The sequence below is a fragment of the Fringilla coelebs genome (genome assembly GCF_963513975.1).
Source record: "Fringilla coelebs genome assembly, chromosome: 1".
Lineage (NCBI taxonomy): Eukaryota > Metazoa > Chordata > Aves > Passeriformes > Fringillidae > Fringilla > Fringilla coelebs.
Genome location: NC_140028.1, coordinates 151,892,353 through 151,917,392, shown reverse-complemented (window position 1 = coordinate 151,917,392; position 25,040 = coordinate 151,892,353). Strand labels below are relative to the sequence as shown.

At 44.5% G+C, this 25,040-nt stretch overlaps 1 protein-coding gene across 5 annotated transcripts; it reads left to right on the top strand.

The window, feature by feature from the left end:
* Nucleotides 1-14: 14 nt before the first annotated feature.
* SNAP47 (synaptosome associated protein 47) lies at nucleotides 15-24,704 on the top strand. Of its 5 annotated transcripts, none has more exons than XR_014616718.1 (6): nucleotides 15-53; nucleotides 13,400-13,952; nucleotides 15,942-16,423; nucleotides 20,320-20,441; nucleotides 22,277-22,631; nucleotides 22,960-24,704. XR_014616718.1 is itself a non-coding variant. In XM_084220872.1 (5 exons), the coding sequence occupies exons 2-5, from the start codon at nucleotides 13,459-13,461 to the stop codon at nucleotides 22,421-22,423; spliced, it is 1,245 nt and encodes a 414-aa protein (XP_084076998.1). In that variant the 5' UTR covers nucleotides 15-53; nucleotides 13,400-13,458; the 3' UTR covers nucleotides 22,424-24,704. The 5 variants fall into 5 exon arrangements, 1 of the variants encoding a protein (XP_084076998.1); XR_014616719.1 differs by having other exon boundaries at nucleotides 22,277-23,037; nucleotides 23,128-24,704; XR_014616720.1 differs by having other exon boundaries at nucleotides 22,277-23,135; nucleotides 23,245-24,704.
* The last annotated feature ends 336 nt before the right edge of the window (nucleotides 24,705-25,040 follow it).

Genomic DNA, 25,040 nt, shown 5'->3' with positions numbered 1-25,040 from the left:
AGAGCGCGCGGAAGGCGCAGGCGCGGAGCGGGGTCGGTGCCGCACTGAGGGAGGTGCGTGGGGAGCCCGGGGGGCTCCGATGGCGCGGGAGGGGCTGGACGGGGAGCTTGGGGTTGGAAATGGGGCCGGGGGGCCACAAACTGGGGCTTGGGGAGGGGGGACTCCGGACAGGGAGTGGGGGGCTCCGATCCATGGCCGCGGTGGTCTCGGACGGGGCTGAAGGGACTCCAAGTGGCGCGGGAGGGGCTCGAGGTGGAGTTGGGGCTTAAAAATGGGGCTGAGGGGGGTCTCGAATTGTGTCTTGGGGGGCTCCTGTCCGTGGTCGGTGTGGTGTCGGACCGGGGCCGGGAGGGTCCGGATGGGCCCGGGGAGACTCGGAATGGGGCGGGAGGAGCTCGAGGTGGAGCTTGGGGTTGGAAATGGGCCTGGGGGGTCACAAATTGGGGCTTGGGGGGCCCCGATCCATGGCCGGGGGGGTCCAGATGGGGCTGGAGGGACTCGATATGGGGCGGGAGGGGCTGGACGTGGAGCTTGGGGTTGGAAATGGGGCTGGGGGGTCACAAATTGGGGCTTGGGGGGCCCCGATCCATGGTCGGTGTGGTCTTGAACTGGAACCGGGGGGCCTGGATGGGATTGGGGAGACTCGAAATTGGGCAGGAGAAGCTCGAGGTGGAGCTTGGGGTTGAAATTAGGGCTGGAGTGGTCACAAACTGTGTCTCGGGAGGGCTCCGGAGAGGGAACGGGGGCGCTCCGATCCACGGCCGCGGTGGTGTCAGACTGGGAGCGCTCCAGGTGGGGCGGGAGGGGCTGGAGGTGGAGCTCGGGGTTGGGAATGGGGTGGGGGGTCACAAATTGGGGCTGGGGGGGCTCCGATCCACGGTCGGTGTGGGTTTGGACCGGGACCGGGAGGCGGGATGGGGAGGGAGGGACTGGAGTTGGCTCCGAATGGGGTGGGAAGAGCTCGAGGTGGAGCTGGGGGTTGGAAGTGGAGTTTAGGGTGGGAAATGGAGCTTGGGGTTGGAAATGGAGCTTAGGGGGGACTCGGACCGGCACCGGGGGGTTTGGAGCCGGGCCCTGGCGGCTCTGAGTGAGGCTGGTCGGGCTCGGGGCGGGCTCGGACGGGGCTGGGGAGGTTCCCCAGCGGGAACCGGGAGCGACGGCGGCTCCGAGCCGCGGCTTGGAGAGGGCGCCGGGAGTGGAGGAGCTCGGGATGGGGTTGGGAGGCTCCGTGAGTTGGATCTGGGATGGGCTCGGGAGGGGAGCTGGGGTTTGGAGAGGGAATTGATGGATAGGGAGGGGATCCGAGTGAGGGGATTGGGGGGGATCCGGTAAATTCTGGGATCACTGTAGGAGCAAAGGGGGGTAGGACGGTCGGGATGGATGGAGGTGAGAGATCTCCTTGGAGCTTGTGGTTTATTGCAAAGGGCCTGGGTGCTGGGAGCTCCCAGCCACAGCTCAGAGCAGGCCCCAGAGAGAGAGGGAGGGGTAAAGAGAAAGAAGGCAAGAGCGTGTTAAAGGGGATGAGAGATAACACAATAAATCTTCTGTGCTGAATATTGTAATTCTCACTAACCAAGCTGCATTTACATACAGCCTATAAGGGTCATTACCTTACCATGTTAGAGTATTTTTTTTGAGCCAGGTGTAATGAGCTCTAGGAGGCCTGTAACACACACAAGATAGCTCAGTTACCCCTGGAGGCATAAAAACCAGCAGGATGGCTTCTGTGGCAGTGTTGGAAACAAAAAGGTTTAATAAAAGGCAAAATAATAAAACTCTTTACAGAGAAAAACCCAGCCAGGTGTCAGAGGTCTTGCTCCTGGTAAAACACCTCACAAAATCAATTAGTGTCTTTGTTCACTCTTTTTTCTAGTTGCTCAGGCAGGACTTTTGGCTTCTGTCCAATGAGCTGTCCCTAAGTTAGAGCTGAAGTCCCTTGGGTCCATGAGGTGGCTTTTTCACCTAATTGATGAAAGAAACTTCTGGGCTGTGCAAATTTTTCATCACTCAGGGTCACTGATTATGGTGGTGTTCACAGGGGTCCCAGGGTGAGGGAAGAGATGAGAATGTTGACTTCATGTTCAGAAGGCTGATTTGTTATTTTATGATATGTATTATAATAAAACTACTCTAAAAGAATAGAAGAAAGGATTTCATCAGAAGGCTTGAAAGGAAAGGAAATAGAATGGAATGATAATAAAATCTTGTGACTGACCAGAGAGTCCGAGCCAGCTGGACTGGGATTGGCCATTAATTAGAAACAACCACATGAGACAATCCCAGCTCCACCTGCTGCACCCACAGCAGCAGACAATCATTGCTTGCATTTTATTCCTGAGGCCTCTCAGCTTCTCAGGAGAAAAATCCTAAGGAAAGGATTTTTCATAAAATATCATGGCTACACTGGCCTTCTTTCCTTCCTAAGGGGCCAAAGGACAGTTTTGTCACTCTGCCAACATTCCCATCCTGTGTCACATTTTAAACCCCAAAATCTCCTCTCTGGGCCCTCTGCCCAGCCAGCAGGGCCTGCTCTGCCCCTGGGAGCTGCCTGCAGGCAGAGGGGGTTGTTCCATCCAAAGGGAATCACCTTTGTTTTCGAGGTTTTCAGTAACTAAGGGATCTCAGAGCTGCTCTCATTTCAGTCTCACTCACAGTTTCCATGCTCCCAAGATCTTTTGCCAGGCAGTCATGTTGATAAGGCTTTCCTGTTCCATCTCCCCCGCCAGGTAACGCTGAGGTGTCTGAGGGTGGGCTGGGGAGTCCTGAGGGAGCTGGGAATGTTCAGCCTGGAGAAAAAGAGGCTCAGGGGGAGCTTTTGGGGTTGGGCTCTGCTCCCAAGGAACAGGGACAGGAGGCGAGGGAGATTTTGGTTGGATACTGGGAAAATTTCTTCATGGAAGTGTCCAAGGTCAGCTTGGATCCAGCTGGGATTGTGGAGGATCCATGGAATGGGATCATCCATAAGGTCCCTCCTTACCCAGACCACTGGAATTCTCTGGAATTCTCTGGAATTCTCTGTTCCTTTGGGGTGGGGAGGAGAAAAACTCTTGGGAAAAAAGGAAGGGATGAAAGTCCTGGGCAGGAATTGCAGCTTGGGGGGAGGAAGCAGCAGTGAGGCTTGGGAATGAAGGAATGAGGTCAGGCCTGGATGCTTCAAAGCTTGGAGAATGCTAAATTTGGAATTTGTGGATTTATTAATCCTGGAATTGAGTCTTAATTAAAAAAAGAGGGAGGGTGACTGGATAGGATTTATGAACTCATTTATTGAGTGTGGCTCCCAGGAGTTTGAAGCTCAGCATTTCCCTGATTTGTTTCTGGGAATAAACCACCCTGTGGAATTCTCAGCTGTGCAGAGGAGAGAAAATAAACAATAAAAAGTGCAGGAATGTTCTGGCCATCATTCCCAAAAAACCTGGGGATGAAATGTCAATGGGATCATCACCCAGGGATGGTGCCAGCTCCTCCCCCTAATTAACTGATTAGTGATGCTCCTGGTTAATTGGGTGATCTCACCAAAGGTGAATCAGCTCCTTTTTATGGGAGCAACCACTGGATGATGTTCAGGGAAAGAATTCCTGCAGAATCCCTGTGACGCTGCTGGGTGCCAAATCCTCATCTCCCTGCTGCTGATCCCGGCCTTGCTGTGCATGGAATTCCAGGGGGTTGGGGCAGATGTGGCCAAAAATCCAATTATTCCCTAAAAAAAGAGTGTGGATAATGGAAAAGTCCCCCCAGGGAAAGACTGATCTGGGAACAAATTGTGAGGGAACTTTTTGGAAGAAGCTGAAGGAATTCCTTGTGGAATCCCTCAGGTGTCTCCTGGATGAGGGATTGTGACATTCCCAAGTTCCCAAACCTGTGACATTCCCAAGTTTCCAAACCTATTCCTGAATTTACAAAGAATTCAGCAGCAATTTGATTTCTTTGTTTATTTTTTCCCCCAATCCCAGCCTTTTCATGGATGTCAAATCCACATCTCCCTGTTATGAATCCCAGGGGTTGCTGTGCATGGAATTCCAGGATTTTGGGGCAGATGTGGCCAAAAATCCAATTATTCCCTAAAAAAAGAGTGTTGATAATGGGAGAGTCCAGATCTGATCTGGGAACAAATTGTGAGGGAACTTTTTGGGAAGAAATGGAAGGAATTTCTTGTGGAATATTTGGGATAGTGGAAGCTGTTCCCTTGGCAGCTGGAAGTGGATAATCCTTGAGATCCCTTCCCAAACCTTTCCCTGATTCTCCTCCTGAACTCCAGGATAATTCTGCCCCTTGGTTTTCCAAGAAGGATTTAATTCCCAGCTGGATTTTTCTTTGAAATAAAAAATATTTAATTCCCAGCTGGATTTTTCTTAGGAAAAAAAAAAAAAGGATTTCATTCCCAACTGGATTTTTCTTTGGAATAAAAGGATTTCATTCCCAACTGGATTTTTCTTTGGAATAAAAGGATTTCATTCCCAACTGGATTTTTCCTTGGAATAAAAGGATTTAATTTCCAGCTGGATTTTTTTTCCTTGGAAAAAAATAAAGATTTAAATCTCAGCTGGATTTTTCCTTAGAAAAGAATAAAAGGATTTCATTCCCAAGTGGATTTTTCCTTGGGAAAAAGGAAAAAAAAAGGATTTAATTCTCAATTGGATTTTTTGTTGAAAAAAAAATAGGATTTTAATCCCAGCTGGATTTTTCCTTAGGGGAAAAAAAAAAGATTTCTTTACCAACTGGATTTTTTCTTGGAATAAGAAAAAAAGGATTTAAATCCTAGCTGGATTTTTCCCTGGAATAAAAAAAGGGTTTTATTCCCAACTGGATTTTTCCTTGGGGAAAAAAAAAAAAAGGATCCATTCTCAATTAGATTTTTTCCCTAGAATAAAAAGGGATTTCATTCCCAACTGGATTTGAACTTGGGAAAAAGGAAACAAAAAAAGGATTTCATTCCCAACTGGATTTTTCCTTGGAATAAAAAAAAAAAAGATTTCATTCCTAACTGGATTTTTCCCTGAAAAAATAAAAAAAAAGGGATTTAATTCCTGGAATAAAAAAAAATTTAATTCCCAGCTGGATTTTCCTTAGGAAAAAAAAAGGATTTCATTCCCAACTGGATTTGAACTTGGGAAAAAGGAAACAAAAAAAGGTTTTCATTCCCAATTGGATTTTTTTGGGGGGAAAAAAGAGGGATTTCATTCTCAATTGGATTTTTCCTTGGAATATAAAAAAGGATTGAAATCCCAGCTGGGTTTTTCCTTGGGAAGTTTTCCCTCAGGCCAGGAGGAGCTGAGTAAAGCCGGGAGCTGCAGGTGAGTCAGGGGTCACAGGACAGAGACAAACCCAGGGATAAAACCTGGGCAGTGACAGAACTGCCCTGCCAGCCTTGGATCATTCCCTGTTCTCTACAAATCCTGGCTTTTTAAGGAATTCTCATTTTGGGAGCAGCCTCTGTCGTGTTTTCCTTTGCCTTCAAGTTTGTTTTTTTTTAAATTTGGAAGAGAAAAAAATATCTGAGGGGGAAAAATTCTTCCCTGAGGGGGAAAAATGCTCCTGGAGGATTCCATGGATCCAAATCCAGGTAAGAAACTTGGGCTAAGGCTCAGGAAAAGCCTCTTAATTTATAATTAGATATAAATCCTTGGTTTTTTAAGGAATTTTCATTTTGGGAATGGCCTCTGTTGAATTTTCCTTTGGAATTTTTTTCCTTGGTGAAAACTGAAAAAAAACTCTGAGGTAGAAAATTCCTCCCTGAAAATTCCATGGATCCAAATCCAGAATAGAAACTTGGGGTAAGGCTCAGGAAGAAGTTATTTTAATTTATCATTAGACATAAATCCTTGATTTTTAAAGGAATTTTCATTTTGGGAATGGCCTCAGTTGAATTTTCCTTCGGAATTTTTTTCCTTGGTGAAAACCGTGAGGGAAAAATTTCCTGAGAATTCCATGGATCCAAATCCAGGTAAGAAACTTGGGCTAAGGCTCAGGAAAAGCCTCTTAACTTATAATTACATATAAATCCTTGATTTTAAAAGGAATTTTCATTTTGGGAACAGCCTCTGTTAAATTTTCCTTCAGAATTTTTTTCCTTGATGAAAACTTGGGAAAAAATCCTGAGGGAGAAAATTCCTCCCTGAAAATTCCATGGATCCAAATTCAGAATACAAATTAAGGGTAAGGCTCAGGAAGAAGTTATTTTAATTTATCATTAGACATAAATCCTTGATTTTTAAAGGAATTTTCATTTTGGGAACGGCCTCAGTTGAATTTTCCTTCGGAATTTTTTTCCTTGGTGAAAACCGTGAGGGAAAAATTTCCTGAGAATTCCATGGATCCAAATCCAGGTAAGAAACTTGGGCTAAGGCTCAGGAAGAGCTCAGGAAGAGCTTCTTTTAATTTATAATTAGATATAAATCCTTGATTTTTTAAGGAATTTTCATTTTGGGAATGGCCTCAGTTGAATTTTCCTTTGGAATTTTTTTCCTTGGTGAAAACTTGGGAAAAAATCCTGAGGGAGAAAATTCCTCTCTGAAAATTCCATGGATCCAAATCCAGAATAGAAACTTAGGGTAAGGCTCAGGAAGAAATTATTTTAATTTATCATTAGACATAAATCCTTGATTTTTAAAGGAATTTTCATTTTGGGAATGGCCTCCTTGTATTTTCCTTTGGAATTTTTTCCTTGGTGAAAACCGTGAGGGAAAAATTTCCTGAGAATTCCATGGATACAAATCCAGAATAGAAACTTGGGATGAGGCTCAGGAAGAGCTTCTTTTAATTTATTCAGTATAAATCCTTGCTATTTTAGGGAGTTTTCATGTTGGGAACAGCCTTGGTTTTATTTTCCTTTGGATTTTTTTCCCTGCTGAAAACTTGGCTGTAACCACTCCTTGAAATCAGATTTTCCTGGGATTTTGCTCCCTCTTTTCCCACAGTTTTCTCCAGGGTTGGGGATTTATTGGATCAAAAGAGGTGGAGAATTTTCACTTTAAATTCCAATTTTTTTTGTCAGCTTATGGCTGATTTCTTTTTCCGTTTCATCTCTGAAATTAATAATGAAAAATTTATTAAAAATCCATGGAAGTAAGGGATGGAAAGCAAATAAAGGATTTTGTTGGGATATAGCACGGACTAATCTTTATCTTAATTATATTGGAATTTTGAGTGTATTTAATTAAGAAAATAATTAAAATTATTGAGCTTAAAATGGTTAAAAATAATAATTTAAAAAATCTTTGGAACTGGACTTTTTAAGGAATTGATGATGCAGCAGCCTGAAAACCCTGGCAGATCTCAGGGTGGGATCAGGAATTCAGCATTCCCAAAGAAGGAATTTTTTTGTTTTCCTGGGAATTCCTTTTTTGGAGGGACAGGATTGGGATGGAATTAAGGAGAGTAATTAGTGGGAATCTCATTAATGCACAGCAGAATTCCAGAGCTCCTGGAATGAATCTGTGATCCTGTGGAACATCAGAGCCTTGGAGAAGGGGATGGATCATGGAGCAATGCAATCCCAGTGATGTCATCAGCATTCCCAAATTAATTATGGGATGGAAGCAGGCCTTGGTGCTGGAAACCACAGCCATGAGGAAGATATTCCAGGAAAATTCCAACCCTTGGCTCCAAGAAACTTCTGGAAGGGTGGAGAGAAGCCATTCCAGGGGTGGAATTGCCCATTCCAAAGCTGGGATCGATTGGATGGAAGGAATTCCTGGAGAATTTTGGGATTTCCCAGAAAATACTGGGAATTCCCAGAGAATATTGGAATTTTCTGGAGAATATTGACATATCCCAGAAAATACTGGGAATTGCTGGGGAATACTGGGATTTCCTGGATGACACTGGGAATTCACAGACAATACTGGGAATTCATGAGGAATACTTGGATTTCCTGGGGAATACTGGGAATTTGCAGAGAATCTTGGGATTTTCTGGGGAATCTTGGGATTTTCTGAAGAATACTGGGAATTGCTGGGGAATACTGGGATTTCCTAGGGAATATTGGGAATTTGGAGAGAATAGTGGGAATTGCTGGGGAATATTGGGATTTCCTGGAGAAAACTGGGAATTCCTGGGGACTAGTGGGAATTTGTGGAGAATACTGGGATTTCCTAGAGAATACTGAGATTTCCTGGGAAATATTGACAAATCCTCAAGAATACTGGGAATTCATGAGGAACACTGGGAATTCCCAGAGCATACTGGGATTTCCTGGGGAATACTGGGATTTCCTGGACAATATTGATGAATCCTGGGGAATACTGGGAATTCCTGGAGAATATTGACAAATCCTAGAAAATATTGGGAATTCCTGAAGAATATTGGGATTTCTTGAAGAATACTGGGAATTGCTGGGGAATACTGGGATTTCCTGGAGAATATTGACAAATCTTGGGGAATATTGGGAATTTGTGGGGAATATTTACAAATCCTGGAGAATACTGGGATTTCCTGGAGAATATTGACAAATCCTGGGGAATACTGGGAATTCATGAGGAATATTGACAATTCCTGGAGAATTCCTGCAATGTGTTTGACATGCCTGGATGTTGAGATGCCAGAGGGGAAAGGGAAGGAGCAGGAATTTATAAATATGGATGAGCTGGAATTTTTGAATATCCTGGATTTTCCTCAGTGCCTGTTGTTGTGTGGGAAGCTGAGATAAGCTGGGAATGGGAATATTCCAGGATATGACTGGAATTCTTGGGAATATGCATGGCCAGTGATATTGATGGGCACTTTTCCAGTGGAAATCTGGAATTTTGGGATGTCCTGGATTTCCCTTAGTACTTGTTGGTTTGTGGGAAGCTGAGGATGAGCTGGGAGTGGGAATATTCCAGGATATGAATGGAATTCATGGGAAAATGCATGGCTGGTGATGCTGATGGGCTTTTCCAGAGGAAATCTGGAATTTTGGGATGTCCTGGGATTTTCCTCAGTGTCTGTTGGTCTGTGGGAAGCTGAGGATGAGCTGAGAATGGGAATATTCCAGAATATGAGTGAAATTACTGGGAAAATGGGGTAGCTGGTGATGTTGACAGCTCTTTCCAGAGGAAATCTGGAATTTTGGGATACCTGGGATTTTCCAGTAACTGTTGATCTATGGGGAGCTGAGGATGAGCAGGGGAAGGAATATTCCAGGATATGACTGGAATTCTTGGGAAAATGCATGGCCAGTGATGTTGATGGGCACTTTTCCAGAGGAAATCTGGAATTTTGGGATGTCCTGGATTTCCCCTAGCACTTGTTGGTTTGTGGGAAGCTGAGGATGAGCTGGGAATGGGAATATTCCAGGATAAGAATGGAATTATTGGGGAAATGGGATGGCAAGACATGCTGGCAGCCCTTTCCAGAGGAAATCTGGAATTTTGTGATATCCTGAATTTCCCTTAGTACTTGTTGGTCTGTGGGAAGCTGAGGATGAGCTGGGAGTGGGAATATTCCAGGATATGAATGGAATTCATGGGAAAATGCGTGGCTGGTGATGCTGATGGGGCTTTTCCAGAGGAAATCTGGAATTTTGGGATGTCCTGGGATTTTCCTCAGTGTCTGTTGGTCTGTGGGAAGCTGAGGATGAGCTGAGAATGGGAATATTCCAGAATATGAGTGAAATTACTGGGAAAATGGGGTAGCTGGTGATGCTGACAGCCCTTTCCAGAGGAAATCTGGAATTTTGGGATGTCCTGAATTTCCCTTAGTACTTCTTGGTTTGTTCCCTTTGTACTTGGTGGGAAGATGAGGATGAACTGGGAGTGGGAATATTCCAGGATGTGAATGGAATTATTGGGAAAATGCGTGGCTGGTGATGCTGATCGGCTTTTCCAGAGGAAATCTGGAATTTTGGGATATCTGGGGTTTTCTTGTTGATATATGGGAAGCTGAGGATGAGCAGGGGAAGGAATATTCCAGGATATGACTGGAATTCTTGGGAAAATGCATGGCCAGTGATGTTGATGGGCACTTTTCCAGAGGAAATCTGGAATTTTGGGATGTCCTGGATTTCCCTTAGTACTTGTTGGTTTGTGGGAAGCTGAGGATGAGCTGGGAGTGGGAATATTCCAGGATATGAATGGAATTCATGGGAAAATGCATGGCTGGTGATGCTGATGGGCTTTTCCAGAGGAAATCTGGAATTTTGGGATGTTCTGGGATTTTCCTCAGTGTCTGTTGGTCTGTGGGAAGCTGAGGATGAGCTGAGAATGGGAATATTCCAGAATATGAGTGAAATTACTGGGAAAATGGGGTAGCTGGTGATGTTGACAGCCCTTTCCAGAGGAAATCTGGAATTTTGGGATATTTGGGATTTTCCAGTACTTGTTGATCTATGGGAAGCTGAGGATGAGCAGGGGAGGGAACATTCCAGGTTATGACTGGCATTATTGGGAATATGCATGGTGATGTTGATGGGCACTTTTCCAGAGGAAATCTGGAATTTTGGGATGTCCTGGATTTCCCCTAGCACTTGTTGGTTTGTGGGAAGCTGAGGATGAGCTGGGAGTAGGAATATTCCAAGATATGAATGGAATTATTGGGAAAATGGGATGGCAAGTCATGCTGGCAGCCCTTTCCAGAGGAAATCTGGAATTTTGTGATATCCTGGATTTCCCTTAGTACTTGTTGGTCTGTGGGAAGCTGAGGATGAGCTGGGAGTGGGAATATTCCAGGATATGAATGGAATTCATGGGAAAATGCATGGCTGGTGATGCTGATGGGGCTTTTCCAGAGGAAATCTGGAATTTTGGGATGTCCTGGGATTTTCCTCAGTGTCTGTTGGTCTGTGGGAAGCTGAGGATGAGCTGAGAATGGGAATATTCCAGAATATGAGTGAAATTACTGGGAAAATGGGGTAGCTGGTGATGCTGACAGCCCTTTCCAGAGGAAATCTGGAATTTTGGGATGTCCTGAATTTCCCTTAGTACTTCTTGGTTTGTTCCCTTTGTACTTGGTGGGAAGATGAGGATGAACTGGGAGTGGGAATATTCCAGGATGTGAATGGAATTATTGGGAAAATGCGTGGCTGGTGATGCTGATTGGCTTTTCCAGAGGAAATCTGGAATTTTGGGATATCTGGGGTTTTCTTGTTGATATATGGGAAGCTGAGGATGAGCAGGGGAGGGAATATTCCAGGATATGACTGGAATTCTTGGGAATATGCATGGCCAGTGATATTGATGGGCACTTTTCCAGTGGAAATCTGAAATTTTGGGATGTCCTGGATTTCCCTTAGTACTTGTTGGTCTGTGGGAAGCTGAGGATGAACTGGGAGTGGGAATATTCCAGGATATGAATGGAATTCATGGGAAAATGCATACCTGGTGATGCTGATGGGCTTTTCCAGAGGAAATCTGGAATTTTGGGATACCTGGGATTTTCCTCAGTGTCTGTTGGTCTGTGGGAAGCTGAGGATGAGCTGAGAATGGGAATATTCCAGAATATGAGTGAAATTACTGGGAAAATGGGGTAGCTGGTGATGTTGACAGCCCTTTCCAGAGGAAATCTGGAATTTTGGGATATTTGGGATTTTCCAGTACTTGTTGATCTATGGGAAGCTGAGGATGAGCAGGGGAGGGAACATTCCAGGTTATGACTGGCATTATTGGGAATATGCATGGTGATGTTGATGGGCACTTTTCCAGAGGAAATCTGGAATTTTGGGATGTCCTGGATTTCCCCTAGCACTTGTTGGTTTGTGGGAAGCTGAGGATGAGCTGGGAATGGGAATATTCCAAGATAAGAATGGAATTATTGGGGAAATGGGATGGCAAGACATGCTGGCAGCCCTTTCCAGAGGAAATCTGGAATTTTGTGATATCCTGGATTTCCCTTAGTACTTGTTGGTCTGTGGGAAGCTGAGGATGAGCTGGGAGTGGGAATATTCCAGGATATGAATGGAATTCATGGGAAAATGCATGGCTGGTGATGCTGATGGGGCTTTTCCAGAGGAAATCTGGAATTTTGGGATGTCCTGGGATTTTCCTCAGTGTCTGTTGGTCTGTGGGAAGCTGAGGATGAGCTGAGAATGGGAATATTCCAGAATATGAGTGAAATTACTGGGAAAATGGGGTAGCTGGTGATGCTGACAGCCCTTTCCAGAGGAAATCTGGAATTTTGGGATGTCCTGAATTTCCCTTAGTACTTCTTGGTTTGTTCCCTTTGTACTTGGTGGGAAGATGAGGATGAACTGGGAGTGGGAATATTCCAGGATGTGAATGGAATTATTGGGAAAATGCGTGGCTGGTGATGCTGATCGGCTTTTCCAGAGGAAATCTGGAATTTTGGGATATCTGGGGTTTTCTTGTTGATATATGGGAAGCTGAGGATGAGCAGGGGAGGGAATATTCCAGGATATGACTGGAATTCTTGGGAATATGCATGGCCAGTGATATTGATGGGCACTTTACCAGTGGAAATCTGAAATTTTGGGATGTCCTGGATTTCCCTTAGTACTTGTTGGTCTGTGGGAAGCTGAGGATGAACTGGGAGTGGGAATATTCCAGGATATGAATGGAATTCATGGGAAAATGCATACCTGGTGATGCTGATGGGGCTTTTCCAGAGGAAATCTGGAATTTTGGGATACCTGGGATTTTCCTCAGTGTCTGTTGGTCTGTGGGAAGCTGAGGATGAGCTGAGAATGGAAATATTCCAGAATATGAGTGAAATTACTGGGAAAATGGGGTAGCTGGTGATGTTGACAGCCCTTTCCAGAGGAAATCTGGAATTTTGGGATATTTGGGATTTTCCAGTACTTGTTGATCTATGGGAAGCTGAGGATGAGCAGGGGAGGGAACATTCCAGGTTATGACTGGCATTATTGGGAATATGCATGGTGATGTTGATGGGCACTTTTCCAGAGGAAATCTGGAATTTTGGGATGTCCTGGATTTCCCCTAGCACTTGTTGGTTTGTGGGAAGCTGAGGATGAGCTGGGAATGGGAATATTCCAAGATAAGAATGGAATTATTGGGGAAATGGGATGGCAAGACATGCTGGCAGCCCTTTCCAGAGGAAATCTGGAATTTTGTGATATCCTGGATTTCCCCTAGTACTTGTTGGTCTGTGGGAAGCTGAGGATGAGCTGGGAATGGGAATATTCCAGGATATGAATGGAATTAGTGGAAAAATGCATGGCTGGTGATGCTGATGGGCTTTTCCAGAGGAAATCTGGGATTTTGTGATATCCTGGATTTCCCTTAATGCTTGTTGGTCTGTGGGAAGCTGAGGATGAGCTGGGAGTGGGAATATTCCAGGATATGAATGGAATTCTTGGGAAAATGCATGATGGGCTTTTCCAGAGCGAATATTCCTGTGCTTAGAAATGCTTCCCGAATTCCTTGTCTATCCAGCAGAAGAGAGCCAGGAGCCAGATAAATTCCTGTGTGTTTATTCAGGATTCCTGCTTTTCCCCCTTGGGCTGTAGTGTCTCCTGCTGGATTGGAGAGTGTTTCCCTGCGAGAGGAGGCTTGGAAGAGCGAGCTGATGAACGAGGACATCCGGATCCATTCCTGGCCCTGCTCCTACTACCTGGACACCAGCAAACAATGGATCCCTGGGAAGCTCTCCCTGACTCCCACTTCCATCAAATTCACGGCTGACAAAACGGGAGAGCTCCTGGTGGATTTCCATCTCTCCGGGATCGGCGAGATCAAGAAGGAATCTTCCCATTTAATCTTCAGCTCCCTGACCATCCTGGAGAAGGGCACCAAGCACTGGTTCAGCTCCCTGCATCCCAACAGGAATGTGGTGTTCAACATCCTGGAACATTTCTGGAGGGAGCAGCTGCTGTCCAGCCAGGAGGCCGGAGCGGGAGCGGCCTTGGAGTCCAGCAAGGGCAAGGAATTAACGGGAATGTTGGAGGGATCCCAGAAACGCCTGGAGGACACGGCCAAGGTGCTGCATTCCCAGGGGGAACAGTTCGACAACATCATGAGGGGACTGCACAAGATCGAGGGGGACATGGATGTGGCTGACAGGTTCGGAATGGGAGCGTTCCCACAGCTGGGAATGGTTTGGTGGGCCTGGAGTTTCTGGGGGAGGGCTTCGGGAAATGAAACTGGATTTTTCATTGGAGGGATGGAGCAGCTCCATGAGGAAACATTGAGGGAGTTGGGAATGCTCACCTAGAGGAGGGAAAAATCAAGGGAGAGCTCAGAGCCCTGGCAGGGCCTGGAGGGGCTCCAGGAGAGCTGGAGAGGGACTGGGAACAAGGATGGAGGGACAGGACACAGGGAATAGCTCCCACTGCCAGAGAGCAGGGATGGATGAGAGATTGGGAACTGGGAATTGCTGGCTGGGCTGGAATTCCCAGAGCAGCTGTGGCTGCCCCTGGATCCCTGGCAGTGCCCAAGGCCAGGCTGGAGCTCCCTGGGGCAATGGGAATTCCCTGCCCATGGAATGGGATCATCCATAGGATCCCTTCCAATCCAGGCCTTTTGTGCCCGTGGGCTCAGGGGATGTTGGGAATTCAGCTCTGGGAATTCAGGAGTGCCACAGTCTCCTTCCTCCCACCCGTGCTCTGCTCCAAAGGAATAAAACTGGGATCAGTGGAGCTGAGCAGTGTGTGCAGTGCCCGTCCTGCTGCCATTCCTGGGAATCCGGAGCTGTGCCGGCTTCTTTCCCGCCCTTTTCCCGCCCTTTTTCCCCCTTTTCCCGCCCTTTTTCCCCCTTTTCCCGCCCTTTTTCCCCCTTTTCCCGCCCTTTTTCCCCTTTTCCCGCCCTTTTTCCCTCTCCCACCCTTTTTCCCTGCCATTTTTCCCTCATGATTTTTTCCCCCACCATTTTTGTTTCCCTCTGTTTTTTTCCTTCCCTTTTTGCCCTTCCCGCCCTTTTTAATTTCCCACCCTCTTTTGTCCCCCCCCCTTTTCCCCCCACAGCTTCCCTGGAAATCCTTTGATTTTCTAGGAATATCCCCAAGCCTTTAAAACACTTTGGATTGAATGGGAAGGAAGGAAAGGAGCCACAATTGGGAATTTTGGGTGAGCTCAGGGCAGGATTGGAATATCCAAAATTCCAACAGCCAGGGCAAAGCAGGAATCCAATGCTCCAACAGCCAGGGAACAGCCAGGGCTCCTGGGGAATGTTTGTGCCAAGTGTTTCCTTATCTTGCAAGCCTGTGGATAAAATTCCAGCAGGAGTTTGGGGAATGCAGCCCTGGAGCACGAGGAGAGGGAAGGAATGGGAGAGGACTCGGGGTGTGGGAAGGGACTTGGAATTCCACGGATTCAGGGGTGGCTGAACATTACCCAGCTCGGAGCTGCAGCAGGCAATTCCAGAGGGCTCTTCCCAGTTTTTATTGAATTTATGGAGCTGGGAATTCCTGGGAGTATCCCAAGGTTTTAATGGATTTAAAACAGGGAATGAAAGCAGAATTAAATTGGGATTTTAGGGATGATTATTGTCGGTTTTCATGTGAAAAAAAGGGGAATGTTTGTCCTCGGAGCAGGAGCTGAACCTGAACAATTCCTGCCCCTGGCTCCCTTCCCTGTTTGCTGGGAATGTTTTCCTTAGGGAGCTGCACCAAGACTGATGGAAAGGTGGGGTCTGGACACTTCTGGGAAGTTTCTGCCGGATTTTGGAGCCTCAAGTTGGAATTTTTAGGGTTTTTTTCTGGGAATTTTGGTGTGGAGCAAAGGAAAAGACATCAGGCTGAGGGGATGAAGGAAAAGGAGCAGGAAAAGGCCTTGGAAATGGTGATGGATGGGCAGGTGTGGGAATGTTGAGGAACAGACACATGGAAATGGGCCTGGAAAAATCCACTTCCATTCCTTCTCTCCCAGCTGGGATTCTGGGAGTTTTTCCAGTGGATTATGAGGAGAAGGTGGGGTTTGAACCACCTGGATCCTGGGAAATTGTGAGTGTGTTTGAGGAGGGATGAAGGAATTTCCGTGTCTGTGGGGATTTTCTGGGAGCTGCTGGAGTATCCAGAGCTTTTCCCTCTCCCAGCTCTCCCTTCCCTCTTCCAGGCTGTTGACAGAGCTGGAATCTCCCTCCTGGTGGCCCTTCAGCACCAAACTCTGGAAAACCCCCGTGGAAGCCAAGCCCAAGGAAAGCCCCGCGGCCCCGGATGCCAAAAGCCAGGAGGGAATCCTGCGGATCCCCGTGATTATCACCCACAGGACAGACTCCAACGCCAAACCCGGCAAACTGGCCGTGCTTCCCTCGGGCCTGGAGATCAGGGATTGCAATTCCCAGCTCCTGCACCGCTTCGAGGCGCGGGATGTGGATGATATCTGGGTGCACACGCCCTACGAGATCAGCGTGCGGCAGAGGTTCATCGGCAAGCCCGACACCTCCTACCGCCTCCTGGCCGCGCGCATGCCCGAGGTCATCCCCATCCTGCAGGTGCAGTTCAGCAAGAAAATCCAGTTCTTGGAGGATGCTCTGGGATTTGCTGGAGCCAGGAAGTCTCCTCAGGCGGATTTGGGGACGTCCATTTGGCAGGCAGGTGGGTGCCAGCGAGGTTCCAGGCTCCAAAGGTTTTTCCAAGGAGTATTCCAGAGGCCGTGAGTCAGTCCATGATAAATCCAAGGAATAAACTCCAGGTGGCTTCAGAGCCTTTGGCACTGCTGCTGCTTTTCCTGGAATTAATTCCCACCTGGAAGAGAATATCCACTATTCAATAGCCAATAATTAATACCAAATAATTGCTATCCAATAGCCAATAATTAATATCCAGTATCCCTTATCTAATATCCAGTATCCAGTGTTTAATATCCAATATTCCATATCCAGTGTTTAATATCAGGTGGATTTGGGAATGTCCATCTGGCAGGCAGGTGGGTGCCAGGGGGTTCCAGGCTCCAAAGGCTTTCCAAGGAATATTCCAGAGGTAAATTGGCCCTGCAGTGAGTCCATGGTAAGAAAAAATTCCAGGAATAAACTCCAGGTGGCTTCAGAGCCTTTGGCACTGCTGCTGCTTTTCCTGGAGTTAATTCCCAGCTGGAAGGGAATATCCAATATTCAATAGCCAATAATTAATACCCAATAATTACTATCCAATATCTGATAATTAATATCCAGTATCCCTTATCTAATATCCAGTATCCAGTGTTTAATATCAGGTGGATTCGGGAACGTCCATCTGGCAGGCAGGTGGGTGCCAGGGGGTTCCAGGCTCCAAAGGTTTTCCAAGGAATATTCCAGAGGCAAACTGGCCCTGCAGTCAGTCCATGGTGAGGATAAATTCCAGGAATAAACTCCAGGTGGCTTCAGAGCCTTTGGCACTGCTGCAGCTTTTCCTGGAGTTAATTCCCAGCTGGAAGGGAATATCCAATATTCAATAGCCAAAAATTAACACCCAAGAATTATTATCCAATACCCAATAATTAATATCCAATAATTAATACCCAATATTTAATATCTAATATCCCATGTCTAGTAGTCAGCATTCAATATCCTATATCCAGTATCCCATAGCCAATATTTAATATCCAGTATCCCCATCCAACATCCGATATGCAGTATCCCATATTTAATATCCTGTATCCAATATTTCATATATGCTTATCCACTATTTAATAATGGATATTCCATGTTCTGTATCAAATATCAAGTATTACCCAGTAATTAATATCCAATAAATAATACCAAATATTTAATATCCAATGTCCCATATCTAGTAGTCAATATTCAATATCCAATAGCCAGTATTCCATATCCAATGTCCAGTATTTAATATCCAATATCCCATGTCCAACATCTGATATTCCCTATCCTATATTTAATATCCCATATCTGGTATTTCATATCTGGTATCCAGTATTTAATAATGGATATTCCATATTCTATATCCAGTATTTAATATCCAATATCCCATATCCAGTAGTCAGTATTCAATATCCACTAGCCAGTATCCCATATCCAATATTTAATTTCCAATATTCCATATCCAACATTCAATATTCAGTATCCCATATTTAATATCCCATATCCAATATCCAGTATTTAATATCCAATACCCAATAATTAATCTCCAATAAATAATACCCAGTATTTAATATCCAATATCCCCTCTCCAACATCTGATATTCAATATTCAGTATCCCATATCCAGCATTTCATATCTGGTATCCAGTGTTTCAAAATGGATATTCCCTGTTCTGTATCCAATGTTTAATATCCAATATTCCATATCCAATATCCAATGTTTAATATCTCATACCCAATAATTAATATCCAGTAATTAATAACAGTGTTTAATATCCAATATCCCATATCCAGTAGTCAATATTCAATATCCAGTAGCCAGTATTCCATAGCCAATATTTAATATCCAACATCCAGTATTCAGTATCCCATATTTACTATCCCATATCCAGTATTCCATATCCAATATTCCATAGTCAATGTTTAATATCTCATATCCAGGAATTAATATCCAATATCCCACATCCAATATCCCACATCCAATATCTAATAAATCATATCCAGTATCCCATGTGCAATATCCAATATTTATATTAAACCTTTCATTCCCTTAAATCCTGAATACTTTCCCTAAATATCCAGGAATCTTGAATTAGAACATGGGATAAACCTGATTTTCCCCTATTAAAACCCCAGGATTTTGATATTACACAAGTCCAGGTGTGGGAATTCCAGAGATTTTGGAATCATTTCAAGACAACTTTGGAGACTGAAAATTCCCAAGAAGAAAATTGACATTCTCTACTATTAATCCTAAAATTCCAGGATGGGATTTTTTAGCCCAACTTTGGGAATTTTCAGCAGCTTAAAATTTATTCCTTCCAACATCCCTGAATCCTTTTCTTTTCCTAATTTTTAATCCCAAAGGAGCAAAGAAAAGATAGATCCAGTGCCAAGAACAACTGGAAAATTGGGATAAATTCATAAATCCACCAATTTCTGGTTGGAATTCCAGCAGGGAAGGGGATATCCTGGTTTTGAGGAATATTCCAGCTCGGAAAAGCTGCTGGATTTTTAAGGAAGTAAATTTTGGCCTCTGGAATTTCCTGTTATCCCAAAAAATTCCCAGTTCCTGATGGAATTCCAGGAAATTGGATTTCCAGCCCTTTTCCAGAGCTTTTCCTGCTGGGTCTTGTTCTCCTTCCCTGGTTAATTTAGAAAATCTTGGGAAGCAGAGGGGAGCTGCTGAAAATCCTGATTTTCCAGGATTTTTGTGTTTTCCTTGCATTTGTCACCGTTCCCATTCCGTCACAAGGTGGCACTCACGGACTGTGTGCGATCCTATGGGATTTTTCCATGGAAAATTGATTTTTTTCCTTTTCTTTTCTTATTTTTTCCCTTTTTCTTAAATCAGGAGGGAAAACCAATCAGGTTTTTTTGTTCCCCTCTCTGTGTTTTCCAATAGGAAATTAATCCAAGGATTTCCAGGATAAAAATCCCTGCAGAGCATGGAAATCTCTGGGAAAATTCTAGATTTTCCCTCAAAACTGCCACAATCCCACCTGGATCTTTTGTTTACACCAATCCTGCCTTCAGTTTATGCCTAAATTTATAGAAATTCCCAAAAATGTCGATTTTTGGCTTCATTCCATGTGAAAAAGGAATTTAGGGAATTATTTTTATCCAATACTTACTGGCTATTTTTAAAATATTGTTAATTATGTATGAATTTATTATTATTGTCATTGATACAAAACAGCAATATTATTATTGCTATTATTATTATTATTATTATTATTATTATTATTATTATTATTATTATTATTATTATTATTATTATTACTACTATTACTATTACTATATTATTATCTGGAACTTTTTTAGCTGCTTTACACTTTTTCCCAGTGGTTTTTTTGGGGGAATAAACATTAAAATTTTGGAACAGCTTTGATCCAATTTTATCCCAAAAACCAGCTGAGAATTCGCATGAATGCCCACATTCCAAATGATCCTGTTTTCCAAAGACTCCCTAAATAAGAAATGAAATTTTAAAAAATAATGATTTAGAAAACAAAATAATATAAAATAACGTAAGTAACATAAAAATAAAATAAAAATGAAGTTAAAATAACAAAACATAAATGAAATGAAATGAAGACAAAATAAAAGATAAAAAATAAAGAGAAAATTAAAAAGAGAAAAATAAAACGAAATTGTAAGGAATACACTTTGATTATTCCCAGAAAAGCAGAATTGGATCCTGATTCCTCCCAAATTCCCACGGGGCAAAGCACAGCTCAACCACTTTGATCCCAGAATTCCAGAACGATCCTTCAGGATTCCATGAGCAGCAATTCCCTTATCCCAAGCTACCCTTGGGCATTCCCAGGGATTTCCCAGCTTCTCTGGGAATTCCTGAAGCTTCCCCTCCTTTCCAGGCAGGAATTTTTCCTTAATGTGGGATTTCTTTGGCAGCCACGGGATTCCTGGGAGCCGCGGTGAATCCCGGATTGCCGGCGGGGAGCGCCGAAGGGACGGACAAGGAGCAGGTGCAGCTGCAGAAAATATCCCAGGAGGAAGCCAAGGAGCTCCGACAGGTGAGAATGGGGATGGAATTCCCTGGAATTCCCAGGTTGGAAGAGACCTTCAAGGCCATCCAGTCCCACCCAGCCCCAACAGCTCAACTCAGCCCTGGCACCCAGTGCCACATCCAGGCTTTGTTAAACACACCCAGGGATGGGGACTGCACCACCTCCCTGGGCAGAACATTCCAGAACTTTATCACTCTTTCTGGGAAAAACTTTTCCCTGCTATCCAGCCTGTGGTGTTTCTGGTTCTGGGTTTCCCTGGGTCTGGACTGAAGGCACTTGAGACAGCAGTTCATGCTCACACTCAGGTGTTTATTATTTCTGATCAGTGAAACAGTCTCACTGCTGGGAGTTCAGCAGCTTTTCATTAGAAGGCACAAAATGCCCAACAATCTCTTGTCCCAAGGCCTTTTAAGACTGAACTGTCCAATGAAGAACTGACACCTGGATTATTTTCCCTTTTAACCCAATAACTGATCCCACAGAGCCCCAGTGCAGACTCTTCTGCCCAATTACAAAATGCCACCCAAACCCATGGAGAAGGAGGAAGAAGCAGCATGAGGAAGAAACCCAGGATGACACCCTGTGCCCTCCATCCTGCTGCCATCCACAGCACACTAAAAACCCCAAACCCTCAATTTCTCACCCAGTGACACACCCACACTGCTCTCTGTAATCTATTGCACACTTTTGTGGCTTCCAGTCTATCTTGAAGTCTGGGAAACTTTCTCCATGAGTGAGGGTCAGAGTCAGTGCTGCCCTGGGGTCAGGGCACCCAGAGCAGACACAGAAATATTCCCAGTGCTCTGGGTTTGCACACCAACCTAAACTTCCCTTGGCACAGCTGGAGGCTGTGTGCTCTGGCTGTGTCAGTGCTGCTGCAGACAGAGCCCAGCCCAGCTGAGCACAGGCACCTTTCAGGAGCTGTGAGAGTGATGAGGGCAGCCCTGAGTCTCCTTTTCTGCAGGCTGAGCACCCCCAGCTCCCTCAGGGCTCCTCTCAGGGTTTGTGTTCCCAGCCCCTCTCCAGCCTCGCTGTCCCCTCTGGATGTGCTCAGTGTCCCGAGGTCCTTCCCAAGCTGAGGGGCCTCTTTTTATTTTTTTCCCTCTGACTTCTTTTTTCTGAACTCTTTGCTAATTCATTTCCCTGCAGTTTTCCAGCTATTTTATTGGATGGTATTTTATGGTATTATACAGGAATTTATTTTGGTTTTATTTAATTTAATTTTTAAAATTTTAAAAATTTATTTTAAAATTTATGTTATTTCATTTTATTTAATTTATTTATATTTTAATTTTTGTTTTATTATATTTTTATTTTTGTTTTCAATTTGTTATTTATGTTATTTTACTTTTTTTAAAATATAATTGTTTTTATTTTTTTATTTGTTTTCTTATAAATTGCATTTATTTGGTTTTAATTCATTTGTATTTTAATAATGTTATATTATTTTTAAATTTTAATTTTTATTTTATTCTTTCTTTTAGACTTTATTTCTTTGATTTTATTTGATTTTAATTTATTTCATTTTCTTTTTTTCTAATGGGAAAAATATCCTGCCAGAGGGCAGAGGTGGATGGGATATTGGGCATTGGGAATTCCTGGCTGGGAGGGTGGGAAGGGGCTGGGATGGAATTCCCAGAGCAGCTGGGGCTGCCCCTGGATCCCTGGAATGTCCAGGGCCAGGCTGGATCTACATGGGATGGTGGGAGGTGTCCCTGCTGGAACTGGATGGTCCTTAAGGTCCCTTCCCACCCAAATTCTGGGATTCTGGGGAGTCAGTCCGTGAATTCTCCCGTTGCTCCCAAGCCCTCACCGCAGCTCTCCGTGTTTCCCTCTGGCAGATCCTGAAGAAGCTGAAGGGCCTGGCCCTGGAGACGGAGGCGGAGCTGGAGCGGCAGGACGAGGCCCTGGACTCCATCGGCAGCTCCGTGGAGCGCGCCACGCTCACCATCGACCGGCAGAACCGCAGGATGAGGAGGCTGACGTAGCTTCCCGCCGGGAACGGCACCGCCGGGGAGAGCGGGAGGAAGGGGGAGCCGGGATGTTCAGGACTGGATTTTCCAGAGACACTTTGGGAGGGGTTTGGGATGAGGTTTGGAAAATGGCGCTGCTGGGGGTGAGTTCCTGAGAGGATTGAAGCAGTTCCTGGACTTGGACGATGGTTGGATCTTGGATGAAGGTTGGATCTTGGATGAGGTTTGGATCTTGGATGAAGGTTGGATCTTGGATGAAGGTTGGATCTTGGATCACAGATGGTTGGAGCTTGGATCACAAATGGTTGGATCTTGGATGATGGTTGGAGCTTGGATGAGATTTGGATCTTGGATGAGGGTTGGAAGCTTTTTTTGGGTGGAAAGATCCAAATTTCCAGTGTTTGGATGTTGGATGAGGTTTACATGTTGGATGAGGGTTGGATCTTGGATGAGGGTTGGATCTTGGATGAGGGTTGGATCTTGGATGAGGGTTGGTTGGATCTTGGATGAGGTTTGGATCTTGGATCACAGATGGTTGGAGCTTGGATGAGGTTTGGATCTTGGATGAGGTTTGGAAGCTTTTTTTGGGTGGAAAGATCCAAATTTCCAATGTTTGGATGTTGGATGAGGTTTGGATCTTGGACACTGTTTGGATCTCGGATGAGGTTTGGATTTTGGATGAGGGTTGGATCTTGGATGGCATTTGGATCTTGGATGAGATTTGGATGTTGAATGATGGTTGGATCTTGGATGGTTGGATCTTAGATGAAGGTTGGACCTTGGATCACATTTGGATCTTGGATGAGGTTTGGATCTTGGATCACAGATGGTTGGAGCTTGGATGAGGTTTGGATCTTGGATGAGGTTTGGAAGCTTTTTTTGGGTGGAAAGATCCAAATTTCCAATGTTTGGATCTTGGATGAGGTTTGGATCTTGTATGAAGGTTGGATCTTGGATGGTTGGATCTTGGATGAGGTTTGAAAGCTTTTTTTGGGTGGAAAGATCCAAATTTCCAATGTTTGGATCTTGGATGAGGTTTGGATCTTGTATGAAGGTTGGATCTTGGATGGTTGGATCTTGGATGAGGGTTGGACCTTGGATCACATTTGGATCTTGGATGAGGCTTGGAAGCTTTTTTAGGGTGTAAAGATCCAAATTTCCAATCGGGATGAAACAGTACTCGTGGATTCTCCACTGCCAAACCCTGTAAATAGGAAGGGATGTGACAAAACCTGACTTAATTAATTAATTAATTAATTCATTCATTCATTCATTCATTCATCCATTAATGTGCTTTTTCATTTTGCTGCTGTCCAGCCCATGAATTCTCTCTCCAGCTCTTTCCCTAAAATCCCTTGGAGCTGATCCTGATTTTTTAATTTATTTGCACTCAGTGGTGATGAAACATTTCAAGGCTTTTCCAGAATTCCTAAAAAAAAGGGAATATTTTCAATTAACGTCTGAAGTTTACACTTGGCTCTGTTGAGAGCAGGGATTCCCCTCCTAAATTTTTGATATTCCATAGGAAAAAATTCCCCTTTCATCAATCCCTACCTTTTCCAGCTCTTTTACCTCCAAGGAGCTGTTGTTAAATTTTTTTTTTTAATTATTTATTTTTTAGATTTCAATTTAAGTATTTTTGGTGTCGCTTTCAAATCCGACACTTTCAGTGCAATATTTTTGAACAGTGAGGCTTCAAATCCTTGGATTCTGTGGGAATTTTTTCCCATTTTTTTGGAATCCAGCCTAATTTTGGGAGAAAAAGACACCGAACCACGTCGAGGGTGTTGTTTGCAAGGTTTGTATTTCCTCAGCTTAGTTAGGACTGGAGTAAAATTTATTCCAAGTTTTTCCTGGCATGCACTTTATTGGAAAATCCAGTGATAATTCCATATCCATCAATTATTTCCTGGGAATAAAATCCTCCTGGAATTTCTCCTGTTGTTTCCCACCCCAAATCGCTGCTGGTTTACCAGGAGAGGAGAAGGAACGTCCTGCACCTCGTTTTTCCATGGATTTCCGAGTGGATTTTGCACCAAATCCCTGTTTGTTGAGGCTGGGGTGGGATCTGGGGGTGGATTGAGTCCAACCCAGAATTCCCAAAAGGAGATCTTTTGGATTTGAGGGGTTTTTGGGTGTTCTTTGTGCCATATTTTTTATTGTCGTGTGGTTTTAGCACCGACTCCGTATTTTGTGGGTGGTGTTGAGTCCAACATATCCCAAAAAACTTGGAATATTCCTTGGGAAACCCATCCTGGAGCTGTACATTGGCTGAATTCCATGTGCCAGAAGGATTTTCCACCTGTAATTCCTTATTAAATCTCTTGGAATTGTGATTTTCTTTCCTGTCTTCACTTGGCTGGGAGTTAGCGGGAAAAATCCATCCCCGTTTTCCTGTGGAATGGGATTTCATGGATTCTGTGGGGTTGGGCTTTAGGATGGCTTTATTTGGGATTAAAAATATGGAAAATATTCCCTGCTGGAAGGTGGCCCTGGATGAGCTTTAAGCTTCCAACCCAAACCATTCCAGAATTCCGTGATCTTCAGCGAGCCTGGGAGGAGTTGCTGATATTCCAGAGTGGCCTCAAAATCCTGGAAAAAGGGGCTGGTGGGATTCTCATGGATTTAACAG